The sequence below is a fragment of the Cherax quadricarinatus genome, chromosome 7 (genome assembly GCF_038502225.1).
Source record: "Cherax quadricarinatus isolate ZL_2023a chromosome 7, ASM3850222v1, whole genome shotgun sequence".
Lineage (NCBI taxonomy): Eukaryota > Metazoa > Arthropoda > Malacostraca > Decapoda > Parastacidae > Cherax > Cherax quadricarinatus.
In genome coordinates, this window is record NC_091298.1 from 19992321 (window position 1) to 20007087 (window position 14767).

General features: G+C 39.3%; 1 protein-coding gene across 1 annotated transcript in view; it reads left to right on the forward strand.

The window, feature by feature from the left end:
• Positions 1–683: 683 nt before the first annotated feature.
• Positions 684–14767, forward strand: part of LOC128686828 (RING finger protein 44) — a 43295-nt gene continuing 29211 nt past the window's right edge. The window contains 2 exon segments of the mRNA XM_070082353.1: positions 684–976; positions 7778–7882. Of these exon segments, the coding sequence (XP_069938454.1) occupies positions 725–976; positions 7778–7882 (357 nt within the window). The 5' untranslated portion in view covers positions 684–724.

Below are 14767 nucleotides of genomic sequence, written 5' to 3' on the forward strand. Positions count from 1 at the left end.
AGGAATTTTATAAATAACAAAAAGGCACAATACCGTGACTGGAACGATACACAAATAACCCGCACATAGAAGAGAGGAGCTTACGACGACGTTTCGGTCCGACTTGGACCATTTACAAAGTCACACTAACCAGAATTGGAGCAGGATGGGTATATATAGGAAGGAAGAGGTAGTGGTGGTAGTAGTAGAAGCAGTAGTGGTGGTAGTAGTAGTAGTAGTAGTAGTAGTTGTAGAATTTTGATTAGAAATAAACAAAAGTCTTTATTGCATTTAGTTTGTGATCTTTAGTACTTAGTTTATAAGTGCCATGGCTATTTCTTTTTCCAGGGATTAGAACCTTACATTTATCCATTCAGTTGCATCTGTGACTTTCCTGACCACATCCGCTTATCTAGATCATTCTTTACCTCATCAGAATTTATCTGATTACCTATTTTAGTTTCATTGGCAAAGTTGCTTATGTCACTATATATTCCCTCATGTATGTCATTTATGTATATTGTGAACCCTGGGCCCAATACTGACCCTTGTGGCACACCACCTGTAATTGGTCCTCAGTCTGATTTCTTGTCATTTAAGCAAACTCTTTTGTCATTCATTGATGTTTCACGTAAGTAGGTTAGTTATAGATTAATCAAATAAACTTTATCTTAGATTTGGCATGATACTAAGCAACATGTTCTAACATAGAATTTTTAATTTCTAGGTGCCCGTGTCTCTGGCCATGTCAAGTATGAACAGTGGAGGAGGACACCACCAGTTTCAGCAGCAGCAGCAACACCAGCAGCAGCATCAACATCAGCAGCATCAACATCAGCAGCATCAACAGCACCAACCACAACACCAACAGCAGCAACAGGCCGTCCATATCCATACCCATGCCCGTGGCGCATCTTCCATGATGTGTGCAGCCCCAACACAACCCCATCACACACACCATCTCAGTGGTAGCCATGTTCAGTCCCCATCTCACCAGGTAAGCTTAAAAAATTTAAGACCAAAAATGCCTGTATATATTAAATTTATTTATTTATTTATTTATTTATTTTATGTCTTTGCAAACAGTACATTGAGATTTTGTATTTACAATAGTGGGTTGCAATGCAAAGAGAGCCTCTATTATGCCCAGGCATTATGGGCCAACTTAACATTATTGGCTTACAGTCTACTTAATACTAAGGAGTATATCATAGTTATACTAGGATAGTAATTATTTCATAGTTGTACAGTAGAATATTAATTATAAATGAATCAAAATTTGTATAATACAAAGATATATTTATATTCGAAAATGCTTTTTTTGAAAACAATGATTCAATTATATTACTGTCAACAATGGATAAAAGGTTCAGTGTGATTGTTTCACTTATGATGTGGGAGTACATAGGTGAGTAAGTGTGTACTGAGTAAAATTTAGCATTTAGTCTAGGGTGATTAAGTGGCTTTTGAGAAGAGTCTTAAAAAAAATTATTTTCAGACTAGGTTACTTTAATATCTTCTGGTAATGAATTCCATATTTTGGGGCCCTTTATGTGCATAGAGTTTTTACACAGTGTGATATGGACACGAGGTATATCAAAAAGAGATCTGTGTCTTGTGTTGTGATCATGTGTCCTGTTTAGGTTGGTGAGGAGAAGTTTGATTGGGGGTTTATATTTACGTGTATTGTTCTGTGTTTGTAGTAGACACATGAATAAGTATGGATGTTCTTAATGGTGAGTAGATTCAAACTTTTGAAAATTGGTGGAGTATGCTGGCGGGAGTGGGAATTTATCATCATTCTTACTGCTGCCTTTTGCTGGGTTATTAGGGGTTTTAGGTGATTGGATGTTGTTGATCCCCATGCACAAATTCCATATGTAAAATAAGGGTGTATGAGTGAATCGTACAGTGCCAGGAGAGCTGATTGTGGAATGTATGCCTACAGTCTTGGAGATTTTCTTGGTGATTTGTTGTATGTGTGTCTGGAACTTAAGACTACTGTCAAGGTGGATACCTAGGAATTTTCCCTCTGTGAGTCTTGTGACTGATGATCCATTTAGCGTTATGTTATATAAAACATGTCAAATGGTGTTATAAATGACTACTTATGTTGCACAGTGGTACCTCAGTATACGTCCTTAATCCGTTCCAGGACCTTGGACTTATACCAAACAGGGCTTATACCAAACGAATTTTCCCATAAGAAATATAGGGAAAACGATTAATCTGTTCCCATGAAAAAAATCCTATTGTTATTGGCATATTATACATTGATGGTGTTGCATAAAATAATTTAAACACTGCTTAATACTAAAGTATGTAATTTAAACTCTGCTTAATACTAAAATACATACATAAACACAAAAGAATTAGATGAAATAAATGCAAATTTAAACTCATTTTACTTTGCTGAAAAGAGTCAAGTGCCTACTAGGATAGTGCTGAGAAAAGAGGAGGAAATGTTATTGTTTGGAAGGAGAGTCCCCTTCTCTTTTCTGTCTCTTGGCTTGTGTCCTGGTAATGCCTTCTCCTCTTGTGTAATATAGGTCCTGTTAGGCATTTTCTTCCAAAAAAGGCCTGTTTCGTCACAATTAAAAACTTGCTGGGGAACAAAACCCTCAGCCTCCACAAATTCCCCAAACTCTGTAACAAAATCATTGGTGGCATCTTTATCAGCACTGGCTCCCTCTCCATGCCTCACAATGCTGTTAACCCTTTCAGGGTCCCCAGGCCCTCCCAGACTTGTTCTTAGGGTTGCCCAAATTTAAAAAAAAAAAAATTCTTATGAGAAGATAGAGAATCTTTTCCCGATCATAATGACACCAAAAGTATGAAATTTGATAGAAAACTTATGGAATTATGCTCTTGCGAAGTTAGCGGTCTCGACGATGTTTACACATCGGCGATTTTGCCCACTTTGAGCACTATTTTCGGCCAATTCCAGTGTACTAGTCGACAAAAATCATAACTATTTCGCTAGAACTCCATTTTCTCTATCGAATGAGTACAAGAAACCACCCATTTACTGATTTCAACTATCCAATACAGTGGTCAGAGTTTAGCAATTTTGCCAATTTCACACAAATTTCAAAAGATGCCAATTTCCAAATAGGGTCCAGAATAAACAAGAAAGACATTCCTGGCACTAAAATAACATTTCCTCTGTTCATTAATCACATCCCCAGGCCCCTCTTACATTCTTTTGCTTTCCACTTTGAATTTTTATTCTCACAAAAAATAGAAGATTTACTGTTATGCAGACTACTGCACTAGTGTAGAAATGGTATAAATAATATCAGTGCACTTGTGAAAGAATATTAGACTCACCAGTTGATGTGTATTGGATGCTTAGTATGATTTGTTTACTTTTGAACTTTGGTAAAAATCAAACATTTCTGCTACTTCGAGCTCAATTTCAAGGTACTTTTCATTGTAAAACCAGTCAAAATCATCTTAATTTCTGTAATATGTCTTCCATTCTATAAAATGAGACCAGGAAAACTAGAATACAACAATAAATACCATACGAAAATACAGTACAAAGTCGCTGTTTTAATCCAAAAACACGGTCAAAGTTTTTTTTCTCATTATGCACTGTGTGCTGCAGGATTTTTTTTTATACTGCGCACACTGACCACATAGACCCATTCTTTCATATGTAGGCCTACCAGCTTTCTCTCACTAGATTTGAGGGCGCTAGAATTTAGGCGTACTAGTATATCAAAAACCCTGGTGCGTAAGCCATACTAGTACGTCCAAAACCCTGAAAGGGTTAATGCTAGTCCTCCTCTTAAAATTATCAAACCGGCCATGGCTGGCTTTAAACACTTCACTTTCTTGGCTCGTTCCTGCCTTGTTTTTCAAAAGATCAGCATGCATCAGTTTTGCCTTTTTGCAAATCATTGCCTCTGATACTCTATCACCGGCACACTGTTTTCCTGTTATCCAGATCAAAAGCAATTTTTCAACATACTCTAATGTCCCTGATCTTTGTTTGGTAATCGATTTCACCCCTTTCACAATGTTAGCCAATTTAATAACATCTTTGTTTTTCACAGTCATTGATACCGTTGTTCTTGGCATACGGTATGCAGCACCCAAGTCCCGGATACGCATGCCACCGTCGTATCTTTCAACAATCTTTTTTTCATCTCCATGGTGATCCTAACCATTTTCTTCATTGATTGGCCCTTCTCATTAGCTTTCTTTGAACTCATGGTTAATGAATTTACTAAAAATTTATACGGAAAAACACAAAATCACATGAAAATTCACAGAGTTACAGCACGTGTTTTTCACTGAATGGTAGCAACTGGCATACTGATAGTGGGCAGTCGTAGCTTTGTCTCGAGAGAGAGGTAAACAAGGGTAGCGCGTGGTATCGTGACTCATTTTGACCCATACAAGTTCTAGCACACAGGTCATATTCCAAACAAAGGTCATATACCAAGCAAAAATTTTCGCGTCCAAACAGGACACATACCAAGCTGGACTTTTTCCAAAGTGGATGTATACCGAGATACCATTGTAATTTGCTACATAAAAAAATTACATTTTGGGGGAAAATAGTCTGAAAAGAGCTAAATAGTCTGATTCTTAACTACAGTGTGTGAAAAGATGAAGAATGTGTGTATGTAAACAGTAGGATATTATTTGCAAGATATAAACTGACTACTGTACAGTACTACAGCTGAAACTTGTGACTGGTTCGAAGACTTCTCTAATATTGTAGCCTGGCCTTTGGTCAGGCTTAGTTGATTGCATGGTCAACCAGATTGTTGCTAGTAGCAACTCACTGGCCCATATAACTATCACAGCATGATGAAGAAGACTTTGCAACACTTGGGTATATTTAATGACAGATGGTTCGCCCAGTGGTTTTATCAGTCTAATACAGAGACATAAGAACAGCCTTGTATAGTGGAGCTAGTGGAAATAGTGATGGAGCAGTAGTAGACTTGGTCACATGTGGGTGGGTTCCACTAGAAGTAGGTCAGGCCTTTAAAAGGGGCCAGAGATTTTGCAGTCAAGTTGTAGAGACATTCTAGTTTCCTACAAGGAAGCTAATGGGTAATCTAGCAAATGTGCCATTGCAAGTAGAATGATACAGCAGGAGTAGGCATTTGACCAAGTCTACTATTACAGCAGTGCTCCACAATAAAAAGCTTCATTCTTGTGTCTATATATTAGATTGATGAATCCTGGTGGGTGAAACATCTTTTGGCAAAGATACTCAGGTGTTGCATATGTGTCTCGTTTGTAAATTTGTTGATATAATATTACATATATACCTTTGATGTAATGATACATCACAGCTTGGTTGATCTATCACTTGCCAGAGGTAGTGACCCAGTTTCCTCTTGAAAACTTCTGCATTTGTTCCGACAACATTTCTGACATCTGCTGGTACTGTAGAAGGTTGAAGATTCGTAGGTCATGGATGAAGACTTGCTGTTCTCTTATTGTGCCTCTAGTGCCCATGCTTTTTTTCTGAATTTATTTTATACTTCCTTGTATATCTCTCACTTCAGAAAGATATAGTACACGTCCTCCATCACAAATCCGGCATCATTGGGACCTGTAATGTGCCGGATTACTGAGTTTGCCGAATTACAGCGTGGTTAGGTTACAATACACTTAATAAAATTAACCAACTTGACTTACACAGTTCATTGAACATCGGCAAAAATCAAACATTTCCGCTACTTTGAGCTCAATTTCAAGGTACTTTTCGTCATGAAAGCAATCAAAATCATGTCTATTTCTGTAATATATCTTCCATTCTATCAAATGAGTCCAAAAAATGAGAATACAAAAATAAAAACCACACGAAAATATACTGCAAAGAGGCGGCTAATGGCTGAGAAGTGAACTCCCTTATTTATCGTCCGTCTTTTTTGTTTTTGTTGTACATTAAGAAGCATCTTTCCATCATACATTGCCCAAGTTTCAATGAGATAACCCAACAAACAACCAAGAAAAAAAAAAAATTACCAAAAATCATATATGGCAAGCCCAAGCCAGGTACTGGAAATAAGTCACTTTGTCTGACTTTTCTGGGTTATCCTAGGCTCTCTGTACATACACTGCTATGTATGATAATCTATGTAACTGTATTTGTGTATACCTGAATAAACTTATTTACTTCTGGTCTGTCAACTGAGTACAAGAAACTGCCCATTCACTTATTTCAACTACCCAATAAAGTAGTCAGAAATTGGCAATTTGGCCGATTTCACACAAATTTCAACAGATGCCAATTTCAAAATAGGATCCAGAATAAACAATGCAGACATTCTTGGCACTAAAATAACATTTTCTCTGTTCATTAGTCACGGCTGCAGGCCCCTCTTATATTACTCTTGCTTACCACTTGGAATTTTTATTCACAAAAAAAAAAAAAATAGATGATTTACTGTTATGCAGACTACTGCATTATTGTAATAATTGTATAAATAATGTCAATCCATTCTTGACTCTGTACTGGAATTTAGACTGGCAGGCGGACAGGTATTGGATGGTGACGTCATTTGTTTACTCTTGAGCTTCGCTAAAGAATAGAACATTTTCTCTACTGTGAGTGCAATTTCAAGGTACTTTTCATCATGAAAGCAATCAAAATCATATCTATTTCCGTAATATATCTTTCATTCTATCAAATGAGACCGAAAAATGAGAATACAGTGGACCCCCACTTAACGATCACCTCCCAATGCGACCAATTATGTTTATTTATTTATTTATTTATTTACAATTTGAGCACACATACAGAGGTAAGTGTATTTATGTAAGTGCAGTTGTACGTGTATGTTTGGGGGTCTGAAATGGACTAATCTACTTTACAATATTCCTTATGGGAACAAATTCGGTCAGTATTGGCACCTGAACATACTTCTGGAATGAAAAGATATCGTTAACCGGGGGTCCACTGTATAACCATAACAACCATACAAAAATATACCGCTAAGCGACCACTAATGGCTGAGAAGTGAACTCCGCTATTTATTGTCTGATTTCTTTCATTTTTGGTGTACGTGAAGAAGTATCTTTCCATCATACATTGCCCAAGTTTGATTAAGAAAACCCAACAAACAACTGAGAAAATAATAATAATAATAATAATAATAATAATAATAATAATAATAATAATATCTTTATTTACTACACGTACATGTACAAGGTATACAGGCCTAGCTGACATCAGTGACATACTACTGTATAGAAAGGCACTTGTTATGCTGAGTATTTCAAGAAAATTAGGTCAGTGTACCAGGATAACACCCACACTAGTCGACTAACACCCAGGTACCCATTTACTGATGGGTAAACATAGACAACAGGTGTAAAGAAACACGCCTAATGTTTCTACCCTGGCTGGGAATCGAATATTTACCAAAAATCATATATGGCTAACCCAAGTCAGGTACTAAAATAAGCCACGTTGACTTTTTTGGGTTATCCTAGGTTCTTTACACATATGCTGCTATGTGTGATAATCTATAGAGAGAAAATAACTTTTTTGTTTCATGTTTATGGTGGAGTACGAGTGTATATCATAGTTAGTCCTGTGCTATACTCCGTTTTCTCTAATATAAGTCCCCAAGACAAGGATAGGAGAATGGTATTTGTTTACCATATACTGTACTCTATTTACTTTATATCCTAGGAGGCCTAGTCTGAGACCAGTTCACAGTGGTGTGGTGATGAGTCCTGGAATCGATAACAGATTAAAAAAAATAACTAATTTGAGTTTGTAAATTATATAGTAAATTTTAATTGTGAATTGCCTCTGCAGATTGGTGGAGCCACCGGGGGTAGTTATAGCAACATTCCTCGCCTCCACCACTGCAATGTTCACTCCTTCCTTTGTTCTAACCCACCTCTCCATCATCAGTACCAGGTAAGTTAGTTTCATACTCTTTCCTTTGTTCTAACTCACCTCTCCATCATCAATACCAGATAAGTTAGTTGCATACTTCTTCCTTTGTTCTAACTCACCTCTCCATCATCAGTACCAGGTAAGTTAGTTTCATACTCCTTCCTTTGTTCTAACCCACTTCTCCATCATCAGTACAAGGTAAGTTAGTTTCACACTCCTTCCTTTTTGTTCTTGTCATCCCCATTGCCATAAATATAAAATATGAATTTAGTGTGTTTGGCTATTGAATGACATTCTTCTTCTTTCAACAAATCGGCTGTTTCCCACCAAGGCAGGGTGGCCCGAGAAAGAAAAACTTCCTTCATCATTCGCTCCATCACTGTCTTGCCAGAGGCATGCTTACACTACAGTTATAAAACTGCAACATCAACCCCCCCTCCTTCAGAGTGCTGGCACTGTACTTCCCATCTCCAGGAATGAAGTCTGGCATGCCAGTTTCCCTGAATCCCTTCATAAATGTTACCTTGCTTACACTCCAACAGCACATAGAGTCCTAAAAACCATTTGTCTCCATTTGCTCCTATCTAACATGCTCACACCCATTTACTGGAAGTCCAAGCCCCATGCACATAAAACCTCCTTTATCCCCTCCCTTCAACCTTTCCTAGGCCGACCCCTACCCCGCCTTCCCTCCATTACAGATTTATACACTCTCGAAGTCATTCTGTTTTGTTCCATCCTCTCTACATGTCCAAACCATCTCAGTAACCCCTCCTCAGCCCTCTGGATAATAGTTTTGGTAATCCCGCACCTCCTCCTAATCTCCAAACTACAGATTCTCTGCATTAAATTCACACCACACATTGCCCTCAGACATGACATCTCCACTGCCTTCAGCCTTCTCCTTGTTGCAGTATTCACCACCCATGCATTGGTATAACTATACTCATACATTCCCCTCTTAGTTCCATGGCTAAAGTTCCTTGTATCCACAGACTCCTCGGTGCACCGCTCGCCTTTTTTCCCTCATCAATTCTGTGATTCACCTCAACTTTCATAGACCCATCTGCTGACATGTCCACTCCCAAATATTTGAATACATTCACCTCCTCCATACTCTCTCCCTCCAATCTGATATTCAGTCTTCCAATACCTAATTTTTTTGTTATCCTCATCACCTTACTCTTTCCTATATTCACTTTCAATTTCCTTCTTTTACATCGTATATGTATGTTAGCATCTTGTGATGCCTTTTTACTGTGGAAGGGTTGGAGACAGTTAAGGGCCATTCAAGTTTCCATATTGAGAGTGTGTCAAACTTGCGTTGTTTTAACCCTTAAATGGTCCAAACGTATATATACGTTTTTTCAACATCTGAAAGTATGTAAAAAAATGTAGATCTTTTTTGTTTTACATTTGAAAATGTGTAAAAAAAACTTTTATCTAAATTTTTTTTGTTACATTTGAAAATATGTTTAAAAAAAGTAGATCTACTTTTGTAGCACTACGAATTTGAACGTCGATTTGTTTGGACCGTTTAAGGGTTAAGCTATCATAAAGACAGGAAAAAACTGTGTATATTGCAAAGGGTGTTTACCTTTCTGTTAGTTTCTCATGTTTGTACATAATTTATCTTTACAGTTCTGTGGACCAATATCCTTTCCATGTTCCCCAAGAATGATCACTCAGGTTCCAGACAACACACACCCCAATATTCATACAGTTGACCTTTGGATAACACATTAATTACATCCATGAGAGTGTCACGCAATAAAAAGTGTGTAAACTGAACTGAAGAACAAATGGGAAAAAAAAGGTTAGGGTCATTACACCCACAAAAAAACAAACTAATTTTGTATAGACTAGGAAATTGTAAAAAAAAAAAAAAAATGATAATGATGTAATTGTAGGTAGATGTGATGATGTGCATCAGTCAAAGAACCCACATCCACATCTCTGCTAGCAGATCAAGGTGCTTTATTATTCTATTATCCCACTCATTGTATCTGTATAGGGGTTATAAAGTTGAGGTGAGAGTGGTTGGGGTGTACATGGGAGGGGTTGAAGTGGTTTGGGTGGGCAGTTCAGTGTGGGGGTGGAGACCAAACAGTGGATGGGTGGGGGCAGGAGCTGGAGGCTGGATTTGAAAGGTTGAGGATGATGGTCAGTGGAGAGGTGGTGGGGAGTAGGTGGGTGGAAGCAACGAGGTGTGATGGTGACCATTTGGATGACAGTGTCAGTGGCCAAATGTGGGTGGCAGTGTGGATGAGGAGTGACTGGGAGGGTGAGTGCGCAGTTGTTGGTGTGGGCAGTAATGAGAGTGGTGGGTAGCTATGTGATTTGGTGTGTGGGTGGTGCATTAGGGTGTGGGCTGGGAATGTGTGGGTAAAGAGTGGGCTTGGGGCTGTGGGAGTGGATCTGTGTGGTTGAAGCTGTGGTGTTGTGGTGTGAGTGAAAGGTGTAGTTGTCAGTGGTCCAGTGTATGTAGTGATGTGGATGATGGGTGACTAGGTGGGTGAGAATGCAGTTGGTGGTATAGTCGGTAATGAAGGTGGTGGGTGAAATATTGATTCAATATGTGAATGGTGTGTTAGGGTGAAAAATTGAGTAAGGTGTGGGCATCAGGTGATAGGGAAATGGTATTGGACAAGGTGTGGTTTAAGGTAGTGGGGGAATATGGCCCTAGGAAGAATGGTGTAGTTATAGGTGTGTGGCCATGGGAAAATGGTGTAGGTGTGTGGCTGGGAAGGAAGGAGAGGAAGAGAATGGTATGGGTAAGTTGTGTGGGTGGAGGCTGCTGGTTGGGATGGTATGGGTGACCATAAGGAGTTGTGAGGGTGGGAGTATATTTGTCATTCTTTTCAGAAGATCATAACCTGGGTTACTCATTGCACAAGCCCATATATTTGCCCCATTCTTCTTAATTGTGTGAATTGATGCCTCATTTATGTTGTAGGCTTGTGGCATCTCCATCACATGTGCACCACTCTTAAGCTTATCTAATACGTATTTTGATTTTCTTCAAACCACCAAGACTTTCATGCTTATGCTTCTTCTTTGCAGTTCCAGGATCACTAGCATTCCTCTTGGTGCACTTTCTATTCAGAGATGAGATGGGATGATGAATAGATCAAAAGTCGATTCACTAACACAGGCCGAGTACAGGTACTTCTCACTTAATGACCGAGGTCTGTTCCTATGTTCCTAAAAGTAAGTCGGTAAGTGAATTGGTCATTAAGCGAGGAGCTGCCCCTTACTGATATTTCCAGCATACTGTACTGGTAGTGGGTTTGTGTCAGCCATCTTTAGATATTGTTTTAATGTCACCTTTGCATCATTTATAACATTTTAGGTACAGTAGGGCTCCTCTCATATGGCAGGATAGGTTCTAGGCTACCACCAGAAAGCAGACATTACCGTAAAGCAGAACGCCCCTTTTTCCACTTATAAATCCATATGAATGCCATATAACAAGCTTGCACTATTTATATATTAAGTTAGCAATAGAACTAGGCATTAAAAACAATAAAAAGTAAAATACACACACAGTACACTCATTACTTACCTTAAAATATTTGTAGTCTTAATGTAGAGTGAGAGGTGAGTAGTATTTATTGTAAGAAGTCAGGCATGGTAGCCCACTGGCCACCCCACCCACACATAATGTATGGTAGAGTTATAATTGAAAGAATTAAGAGTAAGACGGAGAATAGGATAGCAGATGAACAAGGAGGCTTTAGGAAAGGTAGGGGGTGTGTGGACCAGGTGTTTACAGTGAAACATATAAGTGAACAGTATTTAGATAAGGCTAAAGAGGTCTTTGTGGCATTTATGGATTTGGAAAAGGCGTATGACAGGGTGGATAGGGGGGCAATGTGGCAGATGTTGCAAGTGTATGGTGTAGGAGGTAGGTTACTGAAAGCAGTGAAGAGTTTTTACGAGGATAGTGAGGCTCAAGTTAGAGTATGTAGGAAAGAGGGAAATTTTTTCCCAGTAAAAGTAGGCCTTAGACAAGGATGTGTGATGTCACCGTGGTTGTTTAATATATTTATAGATGGGGTTGTAAGAGAAGTAAATGCGAGGGTCTTGGCAAGAGGCGTGGAGTTAAAAGATAAAGAATCACACACAAAGTGGGAGTTGTCACAGCTGCTCTTTGCCGATGACACTGTGCTCTTGGGAGATTCTGAAGAGAAGTTGCAGAGATTGGTGGATGAATTTGGTAGGGTGTGCAAAAGAAGAAAATTAAAGGTGAATACAGGAAAGAGTAAGGTTATGAGGATAACAAAAAGATTAGGTGATGAAAGATTGAATATCAGATTGGAGGGAGAGAGTATGGAGGAGGTGAACGTATTCAGATATTTGGGAGTGGACGTGTCAGCGGATGGGTCTATGAAAGATGAGGTGAATCATAGAATTGATGAGGGAAAAAGAGTGAGTGGTGCACTTAGGAGTCTGTGGAGACAAAGAACTTTGTCCTTGGAGGCAAAGAGGGGAATGTATGAGAGTATAGTTTTACCAACGCTCTTATATGGGTGTGAAGCGTGGGTGATGAATGTTGCAGCGAGGAGAAGGCTGGAGGCAGTGGAGATGTCATGTCTGAGGGCAATGTGTGCTGTGAATATAATGCAGAGAATTCGTAGTTTGGAAGTTAGGAGGAGGTGCGGGATTACCAAAACTGTTGTCCAGAGGGCTGAGGAAGGGTTGTTGAGGTGGTTCGGACATGTAGAGAGAATGGAGCGAAACAGAATGACTTCAAGAGTGTATCAGTCTGTAGTGGAAGGAAGGCGGGGTAGGGGTCGGCCTAGGAAGGGTTGGAGGGAGGGGGTAAAGGAGGTTTTGTGTGCGAGGGGCTTGGACTTCCAGCAGGCATGCGTGAGCGTGTTTGATAGGAGTGAATGGAGACAAATGGTTTTTAATACTTGACGTGCTGTTGGAGTGTGAGCAAAGTAACATTTATGAAGGGATTCAGGGAAACCGGCAGGCCGGACTTGAGTCCTGGAGATGGGAAGTACAGTGCCTGCACTCTGAAGGAGGGGTGTTAATGTTGCAGTTTAAAAACTGTAGTGTAAAGCACCCTTCTGGCAAGACAGTGATGGAGTGAATGATGGTGAAAGTTTTTCTTTTTCGGGCCACCCTGCCTTGGTGGGAATCGGCCGGTGTGATAATAAAAAAAAAATAATTTAAAGCACCCCAGAGTGATAAAATGCATATACATACAGTACACTCATTACTTACCTTAAAATATTTGTAGTCTTAATGTAGGGTGAGATGTAAGTAGTATTTATTTGTAAGAAGTAAGGTGTGGGAGGTATGGTAGCCCACCTGGCCACCCCACCCACATGTAATATACTACAACATTTAAAGCACCCTAGAGTGATAAAATGCATATACAGTACACTCATTACTTACCTTATAATATTTGTAGTCTTAATGTAGGGTGAGAGGTGAACAAGATAAAATGAATAAACAAGAGAGAGAGAAAGAGAGAAAGAGAAAAAAACAAGCAAGCAAGTAAATGAGAGAGGACAGAGATGTGGAGTCTGTAAGCAGGCACATGAACGTGTCTGGTTATAGTTGATACACGTTCATTTTCATGTTTGTGAAACTTATACCATAATACAAACACCTTATATTGTGCACAAGTTGTCTCCACATTGGTACAGTAGAATTAGAATAAATAAAGAGCAACACTCCCATTCTCATCTAACACACCATTTTTAGAAGGAATGATGCTCTGGGTGAAGGCATACAAAAGGAATAATTTTCTACAGTTATTTTTTTATTTATTAACACATCAGCCAATTCCCACCAAGGCAGGGTGGCCCAAGAAAGAAAACTTTCATCATCATTCACTCCATCACTGTCTTGCCAGAGGGATGCTTTACACTACAGTTTATAAAACTGCAACATTAACATCCCTCCTTCAGAGTGCAGACACTGTACTTCCCATCTCCATGACTCAAGTCCAGCTTGCCGGTTTCCCTGAATCCCTTCATAAATGTTACTTTGCTCACACTCAACAGCACGTCAAGTATTAAAACCATTTGTCTCCATTCACTCCTATCAAATACGCTCAGGCATGCTTGCTGGAAGTCCAAGTCCCTCGCACACAAAACCACCTTTACCCCCTCCCTCCAACCTTTCCTAGGCTGACCCCTACCCCGCCTTCCCTCCACTACAAATTTATACACTCTCGAAGTCATTCTGTTTTGTTCCATCCGCTCTACATGTCTGAATCACCTCAACAACCCTTCCTCAGTCCTCTGGAACTGGACAACAGTTTTGGCAATCTCGCACCTCCTCCTAACTTCCAAACTACGAATTCTCTGCATTATATTCACCCCACACATTGCCCTCAGACATGACATCACTCCCTCCAGCCTTCTCCTCACTGCAACATTCATCACCCATGCTTCACACCCATATAAGAGCATTGGTAAAACTATACTCTCATACATTCCCTACTTTGCTTCCAAGGACAAAGTTCTTTGTCTCCACAGACTCCTAAGTGCACCGCTCACCCTTTTCCCCTCATCATTTCTATGATTCACCTCATCTTTCATAGACTCATCTGCTGACATGTCTGCAGTTACCCCCAGTAATACCATTTTCTTTGGTGTTGAACTAGAGAAAACGTTATTCTTTCCGACAGTCAGGCAAACCAACTGGAAAAACATCTCATGCTTATATTAATTTATTGTGCTGTGGGGTATATTTATCATGTTTATATGTTACGTAACATTTATTGTATAATTTTGAAAAAAATATCATAGATGGATTAATGAAACTGTCTGTATTAAAGTAATACAGCCTCCCCTCACTTGACAATGGAGTTCCGTTCCTAAGACCATGTCGTTAAACGAATTCATCGCTAAGTGAGGAGCATACTAAAATGGTTAATGGGTT